The sequence below is a fragment of the Haplochromis burtoni genome, unplaced genomic scaffold (genome assembly GCF_018398535.1).
Source record: "Haplochromis burtoni strain Fernald_Lab_line unplaced genomic scaffold, NCSU_Asbu1 Contig_3, whole genome shotgun sequence".
Taxonomy (NCBI): domain Eukaryota; kingdom Metazoa; phylum Chordata; class Actinopteri; order Cichliformes; family Cichlidae; genus Haplochromis; species Haplochromis burtoni.
Window position 1 is genome coordinate 2,781,710 of NW_024582364.1, and position 12,784 is coordinate 2,794,493.

Here is a 12,784-nt window from a genome sequence, read left to right on the forward strand (position 1 = left end):
CAAAGAGATGCAGGTGTGAAGGTGAACATGACTGGCGACTTGTCCATGTTGTACCCCGCCTCTCACTCTGTGACAGTTGGGATAAGCTCCAACACCCCCATGTGACCTTAAATTTCATGAGCAGTTAAAATATAGATCAATAGATGGATGGTGTTTCATACCTTAATTAACTGTGGAGAAAGTGAATGAATCTCAGTACTTTCTGAAGTAACTGTAATATTGTATTAATCACAGATTAATATCAGCACAGCAAATAAAAAGTAAAATAAAATAACTGATTTTGTCTTGCAATAAAACAAGAGAATGAATTCTGTGTAGGTACTCTACTGTCAGTAATTACAGGTTCATTTCAATTAATTAATATAGCATTTTTACATATATTCCTTAGACTGCTTTTTATTTTAACCTTTTTGACTAATTAAGACCAAGATATCTCACCGAGGCTTTCTGCTGCCGGGCAGAATTATCTAATTAATATGTAAGTCACACAGTGCACTTGAGTTTCAGTGATACAGAACTCCAGGAAGAAAAACAATACCTCAAGCAAACAATGTAACAAGTGCTTTAGGGTCTATGAAAGTACAAGTTTAAATCAGCACATTCTGCTAAATTGTATTTTAAAATAAGAGTTAAGATGACAGTCAAACCCACACATAAAAATATTTAGTAAAAATATCTTCTCTAATTATCTTCTCTCTAGGAAAATCGATATAGTTATTAGAAATGTACATGCATTAAAAAAATAGCCATACACATTTTATGCCATGCCCACCATCCATACACCACTAACAGTGATAAAATGTCTGAATCAGTGAAACTACCAGCTTTAAATAGACTATAATTACTTTAGTCGCTTTCACTCACTCCATTGGCAGAGAATCTTGTTAGGTTAAGTGACACCAAATAACATTAAAGAGTGTATAACTACAGTCTGGCGCATGCCACATCAGAGTGTGATGAGGCTTCTGCCACAACTCCTCAAATCGTTTCCCTATCGAGACCTCAAAGACTAATTGAAGTGATTTCAGGTGTTCAGTAACACATGTGACAGACAGCGAGGAGTCTTTACAAAAATCAGCCATCTTCTATAAGTAGTCCCCAAAGCTGCCTCTTCAGGTGGTGCTTTACTCACATAAAGGGAAAGTGTGACATCTAGTGTCTCTCATAGTAATAACATCTTGGATTTGTGCAGCTAAATCATACATGGTTAATCTATGTGCACTGGGATGCACATTATTTCAGTCTGGTTCTAAATGATACAACCAAATCAGTACCTCAGGAAGTCTGTTTCTTTTCTTCACTTGAGAAGCTATGCATCTTCATGTCAGGCTCATGCATTCACAAATAGCTATATGTTCAGCAAGAAATATATAGATGCCCGCCCAGAGAGCTTCACCCAAGCTTAGATGGTATGGAGGCATTTTGCACAATATGATGGACAGGCTACTTACAGTGCTCCATGTTCTCGAAGATGCTGCTAATGGGAGAAGTGGGGAAAGGTCTGTGGAGGCTTGGGGACTACGTGCCCAAATTGATTTACCTTTCATTATGCTTCTAGCTACATTCCACAAACCTTTGGGCACCTCCTAGATTCGACTCAATTCCATTCAATGCCATTTTATTTATATAGCACCAGATCACAACAACAGAGATGCTTCAAGATGCTTAATATTGTAACATAAAGACCCTATAATAACACAAAGAAACCCCAACAATTAGACCACACCCTATAAGGAACCACTGGTGACTGTGGAAAGGAAAAACTCCCTTTTAACAGGAAGAAACCTCCAGCAGAGCCAGGCTCTGGGAAGGATAGTCATCTGCCGCATACTTCAGTCACCATTACTGGATCTAGCTCTATCAAAAGCTGTTCAGCTTGTTGAAGTACTTCAGGACACATCTCAGAATTAAAAAGATGACTCAGTTTTTGATGAGTTATGGAGAGAGGTCTTAGGCAGCTCACAGCTGGTGACTTGCAGAAGCATTTCTTCAAGCCCAACTGCAATTTGAGAGGTGTTCAGACACTCCATCCTAACAGTGACAGCTTTTTATAAGAACTTCTGTTTTGTTTTCTTATTTGCAGAGATATATGACTTGGATGATCTCAAACATGAGCTGCACACAAGTCAAAAGGATTTTGCAAAAACTGAACAGGATACTGGAAATACTTTGTTTCTTGAACCTTTCAAAAAGGCGTAAGTTAATCATACAAGTAATTTGATGAGATTATGTGGTCTGTAGATTTTTAAATTATGCATATCTACTGAGCATTTGTATTAATGCACAACACGACAGAGGAACTATTAGCACTTTGAGCATTTACTCTTGCAGCCCTACACCTTTTTGAATGTACTGCGACAATACATACAAAATGTATGTACAGTGCCCCAGGAAGGCACTACTCCATATTGAACTCGGATTTAGCCAAGTGTCCTCAGACAGTCTGTTGGAAGGAGAAAACATCCTATCTGGAAAGATTGTTTTCACAGTATGACAAAAACTAATTACAAGCAATAAATTAATTTCACGCTACTGCTTTAAAATTAATTGCATCCTTACAGAAGTAACTGGAAGTGATGGTTCAAACGGGCCTGATAAGGGTGGACACACAAAATAGTCTATTGAATTTTGTGGCTTATCAGTGTCATTGCTTTGCGTAGGAAGGCATTTCATAGCAATTAAAGAAAATTATCTAAAATTCTCTTTGTTGTTATTTTAATTGCTGGTTGGGTATTTTTGTCATGCATTTCCAGCAGCACGTATTGCATTAGGGCGGCTGTGCATGCTGTTTTGTACAGCAGGCCCTTCTTATGTTTGTTATGGGGTTTTTTTGTTTTGTTTTTATATATAAAAATGTGTGAAAATAAAATCTTTGTAGTGAACTAGTAAGGCAGGATGAGGTCTTTTTCATTTTGATGAAACTGCCATGTCAATCTCTCCCACCCTGCTTCTCAGTTTAAACATACTTGAGACATATCACAGTCATTGAGTGGTCAGCACCTATAATTAAACTGTCAAATGATTTTGCTTATCAGCTATCTTTCACACCCTTGACCTCGGGGCTTAGTCATCACTGTGAGCAATTCCAGAGTCATGAGTTCATGACAGCAAAAGAGTTGCTATATTAGCAAGTTTTAAACATCTAAACTGCTTGAAAAGAAAAGAATCAGGGTTATGGCTTTAAAAATACTTAGGAATCTGAAATAAAGACACTTTTTATTGCAGATTACTACAAGATCAGTCATCAACAAAAGGGTTTTACCTTAGTAGAGAACAGTTCTTTTTTCAAATATGGGTAGAAGAGCTGCTATCTCTGCTTGGATCGCATTCTTCAGATTTTTGGGTTAAGCTTTTTTTTTGTGGAGGGGGGTCATTATTTTCAGTTAGGTGACTTATGTTCAAGATCACCTAATTAGTCCCTTTGGGATTTTGAGCAAAAACCCTTCATGTTCACATGTTGTTCACATCTTCCCATAATTGTGACAGTATTATTTTAATCTGTACAGATATTGTTGCGTTTCTAACAAGATTTCACTGTTTGATCGGGGTGACATTTTTTCCAGGAATTAATTTCACCATTTATTCTTCTCTCTGCCATCATATTTTATACTCATCATCACAATGTGACAGATGGCCCTTTCCAGAGCCTGCGATTGCATATTTCGAGCCTCAGGTGTCCTTTGTACGTCATCATATTGATAAATTGCATCAGAGACTGGTGACTTGTTTATAACTTCAGTGCGTATTTACATTATCTATAAATTAATCCAAAGTGTTACGAGAACTCTGGGGAATTTCAGTTGAGGTTTCAATACATTTTTCATTGAATATTATTTATTTACAGAGGTTTTTGAATAACAAAGCAAAGTCTGTTATCTATACTATCTGACAATTTAAAACTAATTATTGATAATTGTTAAATTACACTAATTGGGCAATTGCATAAATTTCCTGTAACCGGAAACTTTATGTCTAAAGAAGTCATGTACTGTTTACAAAATAGAGTTTGTTACCATGATTACAGTTAGAACATTTTAACAATAGGGTAGAACAATGTTGCCATAATAACACCAGTGCACCAACTGGATCTGCCAAAGACTGAAAGTAATTATTAGCCAAGGAGTTGAAACATTGAACTCATTGTATTACGCAAGCTATCTGTGCCCCACCCTGTAAAACATTCACCAGGGTGCACACAAAGCCCGAGCACAATATGCAACCAGACTGCGACCTTTCTGTACAACCAGAAAAAAGAATAAGGAACGTTTTTTAAAAAACAAACTAAAATTTAAATAAACAGTGAAGACTATAAGCACAAACAGTAGTGCTTATAGTTGTACAGCTACATAAATGCTTATTGCATGTGTGCTATGGTATTTTATAATCTTCATCTTGCACTTATAGTTCCTTTAAATGTAGAAAAAGAAAAAAAAACAACTGCTACTGTTGCAAAAATTAAACAACACTCTTTAATGTTAATGTCAAATTACAACTAAAACCACATAATATACATATAAGGTATACAGTTTTTTGACTGGGTTTTTCCTGTGCAGCCAGTTATATTTAGTTTCGGGCAGTGTCAGTAACACCTTACGCCTCCGGTTCACACCCTTGTGCAGATTTAAACAGGACTACTGTTGGGAATGTTGCAATAACCTGACTGACAGCGAGCTCAAACTGCACCCGTCTGACAGTCAGGGAGTTGAAGTAAATCATGGTTACACACAATTTCTGTGGCATTGGGAAATTGTGCAGAAGTAAATCAACACTGTTTAAAATAGACCATTATAAATGTGTAGTTTTACATTAAATATTGTGAAATATTAGAAAAGATTATTTTGTTTCATTATTTGTTTTACTTCAAATATATCGACAAAGCCTGAAATTCAATAAGGATAAAAAAAAAACAGCAACATGACTGAAATAGAAATGCATTCTTTTTTTACACCAGACAACGATTAATAAACAAAGTTTTTTTTTAAAAAAATACCGAAGTTCCTACTAACAAACATGTTAATACTCAGTAGCCGCATTTCAACCCAAAATAACAAGAAGTTCTAGTCCCAAGAGCTTTTTTGTCTGTACTCCCACCAATGTATTCAGACCCACAAAGCTTAAGCAGACATCGTGCAATTAAATATGAAAAAGCAACACCAGTTTTGTTGTTCTCCATCTCCCTTCACTGCTCTCTGATGTAAGTTTAAGTTAATGATTACCAACAATTTATGTGGTAAACCTTGAAGGCAGTGTGATTTTTATGAGAAGTTGCTTTCCAACCAGAAACACTGCAATCCCTGGACCAAAGGCTCCTGAAGTGTCACAAAGTGCTACCCTCCAAAAATATAAAGATATGAAATCATTTTTCCAAGAACTTCATTTAGACCTTGGTTCCTGAGGTACAAACCTCCAAAAGACTGCAGTCCCTGTGGTGGAAACGCAGCTATTGACATACAACATAAAGTATGCACAACCAACAGCATCTACATCATTTTCAGTGCAAATGACTTTTACATAAAAAAAACTAAAATAACAACAACAAAGACATAAAGCAACTAAGAGCAATAGCATATACACACCAGCACCACCTGCCTGTTCTTTTTTTATATTCTTACCCCAGTAACAAGCCAAGCATTCAAACCCAATCTGCATCTTTTACAGCTTAACCCCTGGAGGGTCTTGGGTCGATTTGTGGCTCTAGGTTCGATAGTGTATGCATTTTTCTAGGACCCTCCAGGGGTTAAAGTAAACAATATTATCTGGAGTGTCACTTTTCATGTCTTTCTGCAGACCTCTGCAAGAGTTTTGAACTTTGGTCCGAGTGTGTTCAGAAAGTCAAGGTTATCATTGTCATTATTATCACTGCAGCATCCAACAGAGCCAGCTACAGAGCCATGTCCCTCGAACCCGTAGGAGTGGATGATATCATCTGCATATCGCCCATCCTCCACTGTTCCCATTTGGATCAATTTCTGGAAGACACAGGCAGTTTGTTATTACTCCTTGGACTAAGCCTGGATGATAGGAGCAAGCATACAACACTTTCAAAGCTGCTCGGGATATGACTGACGGACGGATATTACACATCGAGCAAACAGATCTCCAACAGGTTAGAGAAATAATATCTTTCACCAAAGGTGAGAAATATTGAGGTTTACACAGGATGCTATCACAGCTTAGAGAAGAAGATAATATTACAAATGGGAGTTAACTTATCTGTAACAGGTAACACATTATTAAACCGCAGAAAAAGAAACTTCTGCTGCTCTCTTTTTGACTTTTTATGCAAACTTCTGCCACTAAAACAAATAAATAATATGTTTGTAATCATAAACTAACAATACCTGATGTAGATAGCGGCCATTTGTTTCCCAATTATACAGAAGAGCTGGGTCCATGTTGTGTTGTCTGTAGTCAAAGTCTACACCACTACCAACAAGCTGACCATAGGATTGACGATCTATGGTCATGTCATACTGGCCGGTATAGTAATCCTGCATATTAGCTGCAGAAATATCAGTCCTTCCATGCATCCCATTCTCGTGAACACCAAGGGTTCCAATAGTGCTTCCACTCTTGTTCCCGATCCATGAAGGATTCATCATTACACCCTTGACAGAACCCTTTACTGCTTGGTCAATCTCAAATGGGGGACCATTGATGAGACTTGCATCCTGTCAATCAAAGCAAACGTGGCAATTAAATAAATGAAGCAGAAGGGGAAAAGAAAAGAAGCAAATATGGTTTCCTTGTGAGTAACGGTAAGCCAAGGCAATGCTTCCGCATTACTGTCCTTACCACTTCGTCCCCTGGGGCCTCCGTGTTGGATTTGAGTAGGATTCCTCCAGTGTCTGTTGAGTCGTCAAGTTGCAACTTCTCTCTCTTTGTTAGACAGAAAAATGCAAGGAGCAGGACTGCAATGACAAAGCAAGCGTGTTCAAAATGACAGCTCACAGAGTACTTTTGTGTGCGGTAAGCGTCACAAGAATGAGCATAGCAGCATTATACACTACACTATTGTATGCAAAATTGCTTTTTGCATATTGGAAACTGAACAAACTACGAAAGAACCTCCAGCTAACCCTTACTACTTATAATTACAGTGGAAGACTCACAGAGCAGTAGGAGGAGGGCCACAGGCAACAGCATAGTCAGTATTCCCAGCGGTCCGAGCGACACGGACCTGTCCTTGCCAGGGCAGACGCCATTCTTGCACTTGCAGACTCTCAGATTCACTGTCTGTGTTTTGCCACTACCCTGAAGATCTGTAACAGTCAGGTCAACGGTGTGCATCCCCAAATAAAGCGGTTTGAGCTGCTCCAATGTAGCTGCAGTGTCTAAGAAGGAAACACGTGATAATTATAAAGAGACTCAAGCTTAACCAAGAAAAGCACCAAAAAAAGACTGAAGAATATTGTTTCAGGCTACATCATGTGACTTTAACATATACTTAATACTAAGATTTGTAATAAAATATTTATACTTCATAAAACAGAGTATTACTGTGTGAATGTATGTGATTTATGATTTTACTGTCCATGCAGTAAGACCCATGTCCACATTTTTAGCCCCCAACATATACTAATCTACTCGTTTTAAAAAGTGCACAAACAAAACAAAAGATGCATCGACAAGTTCACGCAGTTCCAAGTCTTTTTCTCATCTACATTGTTCTTGATTACATATTTACTTCTGAAAACCGAGTATTCACAGAGTGGTGAAACAAAACAGCTCCACAACACCCTCACATATTTGTTTCTTTTCTCACCACTGGAATGATACCATGTCACTTTTTGGATCATGCTGTACATAGGGTACTACTAACATTTGTAAAAAAAAATCTTTTCGTTCACATTTGATTAAAAAGATACACTTTGCGCTTCATCGTGTACAAAGACAGCCACTTACCATTAAGACTTTTCACAGACCATGTGCCATCATTGTTATTTGGTAAACTGAAGGTGAATGGGGAAGAAAAGGGACTCTGATCTTTGTCTTCGGCCACCACCACCACAGAGCCGAGCACTCCATCCTCCTGACAAAACGTGAGCTCACTAGGAATCGTAGGAATGTTGTCGTTTTCATCCTCCACCCAAATGACAACTGTTCCTGTTGCTGACTTGGAGCCTGAAACACAACAGCATTACTGGTTCTCACGTAGTCGTGTGGACATGTTGGCACACAGGAACAATGGAACACACCATTTTCATTACAATAACGCGGTGTCACCTAAGTGCAAGTTTTAAGTTCTGCCAAGCACTGGGATATGTGCCCAATTTCCACAAAACACTCAAAGGAACATGAGTCATTGTAAATGACTAGCCACTTGATTTTTTTTCCAACAGGTTTTATCTTGTCAACAGGTGTTCTCGTGAAAAATAAAGCCGCTCAGACAAACAGCTCAAGGTGGAGCTTGTACTTTTAACAACTTTCGGATTGTTTGACACACCGCAAGAAGAAATGAATGAACGGCAATAAGGTTTATTTAGTCACACAAGGCACTACCTCAAATGATCTGGCAAATATCCATCAGGTAATATAGAATTGAGTACAGAAAGGACCACTTGTGTATTGTTGAAGGTTGTGTTTTCTTCATCAGTACTGAAGTGCCTACAAAAAACTTACTAGCATCAACAGCCCTCACTGTGATGTTGTAAAACCCATCGTGAACAAGCGGTGACTCTCTGTCAATTGTGTTTGCCACCCTCAGCTCTCCCGTGTCTCTGTCAACATTGATCCAGGAGCCCGGGTCTGTGATCTTGAAATACCTAAGAGACAAAAAAGTACTTGTGCATTACTCGCATGTTCACTCTTGTAGTCCAAGTCACGAGAACAAGTGTTATTGAGGCAAATTGAAGTCCTTACTTGATGCCTTTGCTGCTCTTCGTCTCAGGGTCTGTAGCTGTATAAGTTCCTATCACTGTGCCATTTGGTGTGTTCTCTTTGACATTGAAGCGGATCGAAGGAGCAGAGAATTCTGGGCCTTCATCGACATCGGTGACACTGACCTTCACAGGGATGGAGTTCCAACTGGCGCTGCTGCCACTCAGCGGTGCTTGATTTTGTGCTGTGATCTGAAGCTGTACACTGTTCGTCTTCTCATAATCTAATGGCTGAAAAAAAAGAAAGACATTTAAAAGTTTATGACTATAAATCAGTTTTATAAAGGCGGACTTTCCGTTAGATGTGATCCATGTAAAATGCTACTACCAACATTACTAAATGATAATAACGAATTTAATAAGAAGTCAGTCTCACCTTTGAGACGTACAGAAGCCCTTCATTTGTTTGGGGGTCAGTAACAATCCTGAAATTTCCATTTTCATTTCCTTGAGTAATGACAAACTTTGATATCCAGTTTGGTGTGTTTATTAAATCTTTATCTTGAACTGGAATCCGAAGTAGAAGTTTTTCACTTTCATTCTCTTGCACAGCGACATCATACTAAAAGAAAAAATACGTTTTTTGGGAGGAGGGGAGATTACTAAACAACCAATGTTCATGGAAAATAAGTATGACAAATGTAAGTATCAGTTATTCAGACAGATTACATACTGACAGTTTTTTCAAACACTTACAGATGTTTTCATGAAGGTTGGCGGGTTGTCATTGATGTCACTCAGAACAATTTTTGCTGTTGATGTGGCAACCAGACCGTTTGCTGCACCATTCATATCCTGGATTTGTACAACCACCAAATGGTTGTCTTTTAACTTAAAAAGAAATGTTGCAAAATATAATAAGGAAAATATGTTGGAAAGCACTTGTATCATCTTCTTCAAAGCTATTTTCATTTAAATAAATTTCACAGGTATCACTGATGCAGAAGCAGTGCTCACCTCTCTGTCTAGGGTGTTGGTTTTTGTTGTGATGACACCTGTTTCCGCATGAATGGCAAACATGTCTGTTCCAGTTAGGAGTGTATACCTAATCTTCACATGGTCGGTGCCAATTTGGTCTTTGTCGGTTGTATTCACCTTTCCCACCACAGTCCCTGTATTGGAAACCACGATCATTTAGAGCAACTGCACTGAGGCCAAACACCACAGATTTATCTGTTACTCTATTTTGCTTTTCTCACCTACACTACAGTGCTCAGGAACCATAAACTGTAGAGGACCTACAAACTCCGGTGGATTGTCATTTACATCATCTACAACCACTTTCAATGGCAGATTCTCATCTGTCTCCTGAAATGTGATCTTGTTCCAAGAACGCACCACAAACTATAAACAAAAAAGACAAAGGTGTAAGCAAAGTTAAAGGCAAAAACATTATAAGACATATATAAATTGTGTCACTTCCAGGTTTGAGTGAACAATATAAAAAAATGCGTAATAGAGAATCAAAACTCAAAACTAACAAGTTGACAATCTATCATTATTTTTATTTAATGATAAATCGTTCTTTTTGAATGACTGCTGAACAGTAATGCAACTGACTAAAAACCTTAAATCATTTTCATGTTCACACTCACACTATATACTGGGAACGCCTCACGGTCCACTGCTTTGAGCAAGAACAGATCCCCTGTGTCTCTGTTCAGTTGAACACTCCAGTTGGATACTTATCGAATCCTTCTCCTTCGACAGTGTAGAACAATTTATATTTGGCTGAGGTATCTGACACCAGCTACAGGACAAACCAAATAAAACACACATATTAAAGAAAACAAAAACAACAAAAATTCTGTTATTCAGTTTTCATAAAGCAGCCTACTGTGAGCTCTTTCAGCTCGTAGTGTTATTAAATAGATCAAAACTGTAGACAGTTTCCAATCTGACATGCTGGTAATGTAACTTAAAAAAGAACATCAAAGGAAATAATCACTGAATTTAATTAACAGGTGTGACTCCTGAAATAATCAGATAATTTGAGGGGGGAAGTGAGAAAAGAGAACAATGTGTGCTGACAATAAACATTTGAATAGCACAGTGCTTATAAATGATATGAATTATACATTTAATTTACCCTTTCGACTAGTTTTGGATAGGGTCCTACGTAATTCTCCACTACGTTGAGGTTCGGAGGTGCCCAGCGTCTTTTAGACCGACTCAGGAATCCTTGGCGTCGTTGCTGTGACATTTCAACAAGTCAGGATATGTTAGGAAAAAACGCATCGTGCTTTCTGAGCTGTATAAACGGCTCACAATATGCAGTTGCCTTACATGTTTTGTCGGCATTGTACTGCGGACAAGGTGAACTTCCATCTTACTTTCCGGTCCACTATTGTCCTGAGCGCACACAAAAAATGTCCGTCGTCTTTCTGCCACTGAGACAGACGTTAAAGCTACCACTGCTCCATTACTGTTTATTGTAAAACTCGGGTCCTTCACAGTTAACAGCGTTGATTTGGCATCACAACCGACGGTTTCAACTGAAAACCGAGAAAAGGAAAGTTAAAAAGAGCCATAAAACACAAAACAGTCGGCCTACAACACTTTTTCACACAGACAGAATAAAAAAAAGTAAGCAGAGCAGCACCTTTTGCTACTTGGTATTCAGGTGGAATTGTTTCAGGTACAATTACGTAGAGAGACCTCGGGAGAGAGCACGACTCCACACAGGACAGGATCTGAAGGTGAAAGTGAGTTTCAAACGGGCTTGTCGCGTTTAAATGTTGCTATAGCAAACAGCATTGACAGAAGTAACAGACAGCAAAGCGTATTGGTGATGTAGGAGTGCTTTAAAACCAAACTAGAAGCACTTACCAGCATTAGGCAGATGGTGGAAATTAAAACTCTCCCCATCTTTGGAAGAAAAAAACAGTAAAAGGCTGACTTTGTCCTGGGTCCAAGTGGGGAGAGTCCGGTTAGTATTTCAGAGAGTAATAGAAAACAAATGCGTCTAGTCTACTCGAGAGTTTCGTCTCTTGTCTGTTGCTTCACTTCTCTGTCAATGCGAAAAGGCAGGCGTTTCTCAGACGGCTCTATCTGTCGCTGTTGGGTGAGTCAGCGGACACACCTTTGCTGACACACCCAAGTGAAATTTCAAACAAGCGAAGTACCTTTGGGCTGTGCTCGCTGGTGTCTGCTGAGAAAGCCAACTCCCTCAAAGCTGCTGATATTCGCGTTTTTCCCGCCAGCAGGGGGAAACATTACTCTTTTACTGGAAGACATTAAACCGCTCTTTTATTTCCAATTAAAGAGTTTTAGCAGGAGCATAAGAGCTAAAATACATGTAATTAAAGCTTTAAGCACTATTTGTATAAATCCATGCATATAACGCAAAAACAATAGTCGTATAACACTAGCGCATGCTGCAGGTACACTTATTTGCAGAAATACTGGTCTGTCTGCCTTTTGTCAAGACTTGTCCCAGGTCTACACAGAAAATTGACCCCTACGTCCTCCTCTCTCCTTTAGCTCTACTCTGTAGGAGGAGCACACTTGAGCTCCTCTCTGCACACCACAGGAATTTGAGCCGAATGAACCCTGGTGTGGGAGAGGCTGTGGTTCCCACAGCAAAACGCTCACAATCTTTATAAACTGCTGATAAAAGTGAAGAGACAAAAACGATGGACCTACTTTTTTTAAAGTATGTCCATCTGGATATACTTTAATAGTTAGATTGTTATTAAAGGGGCTTTTTGAAAGCAGGGTATATGGGTCTGTAACAGGAAAGGTGAGAAAAATGTCAGGAAGACAGTGGGAGTCATGGGCGTGGACATAATGAAGACTTTAAGGCTTTAACGCTTTACCAGCAAATACAAAACAGACACAGTAAAACCCCATGTGATGTTATTCCCGAGATAAAAAAAGTAAAAGCTAACTGCTGTCGTACTTAG

At 38.7% G+C, this 12,784-nt stretch overlaps 1 protein-coding gene across 1 annotated transcript; it reads right to left on the reverse strand.

Moving 5' to 3' along the window:
- Nucleotides 1-4,441: 4,441 nt before the first annotated feature.
- dsc2l (desmocollin 2 like) lies at nucleotides 4,442-12,238 on the reverse strand. Its single transcript, XM_042219369.1, is given in 18 exon segments — nucleotides 4,442-5,663; nucleotides 5,742-5,969; nucleotides 6,342-6,671; nucleotides 6,796-6,911; nucleotides 7,113-7,334; nucleotides 7,906-8,124; nucleotides 8,623-8,765; nucleotides 8,863-9,110; nucleotides 9,256-9,441; nucleotides 9,576-9,710; nucleotides 9,837-9,991; nucleotides 10,079-10,223; nucleotides 10,475-10,545; nucleotides 10,548-10,629; nucleotides 10,969-11,073; nucleotides 11,166-11,374; nucleotides 11,482-11,572; nucleotides 11,709-12,238. Coding segments are annotated over 17 exon segments (2,694 nt in total). The 5' UTR covers nucleotides 11,748-12,238; the 3' UTR covers nucleotides 4,442-5,663; nucleotides 5,742-5,771.
- Nucleotides 12,239-12,784: the final 546 nt, after the last annotated feature.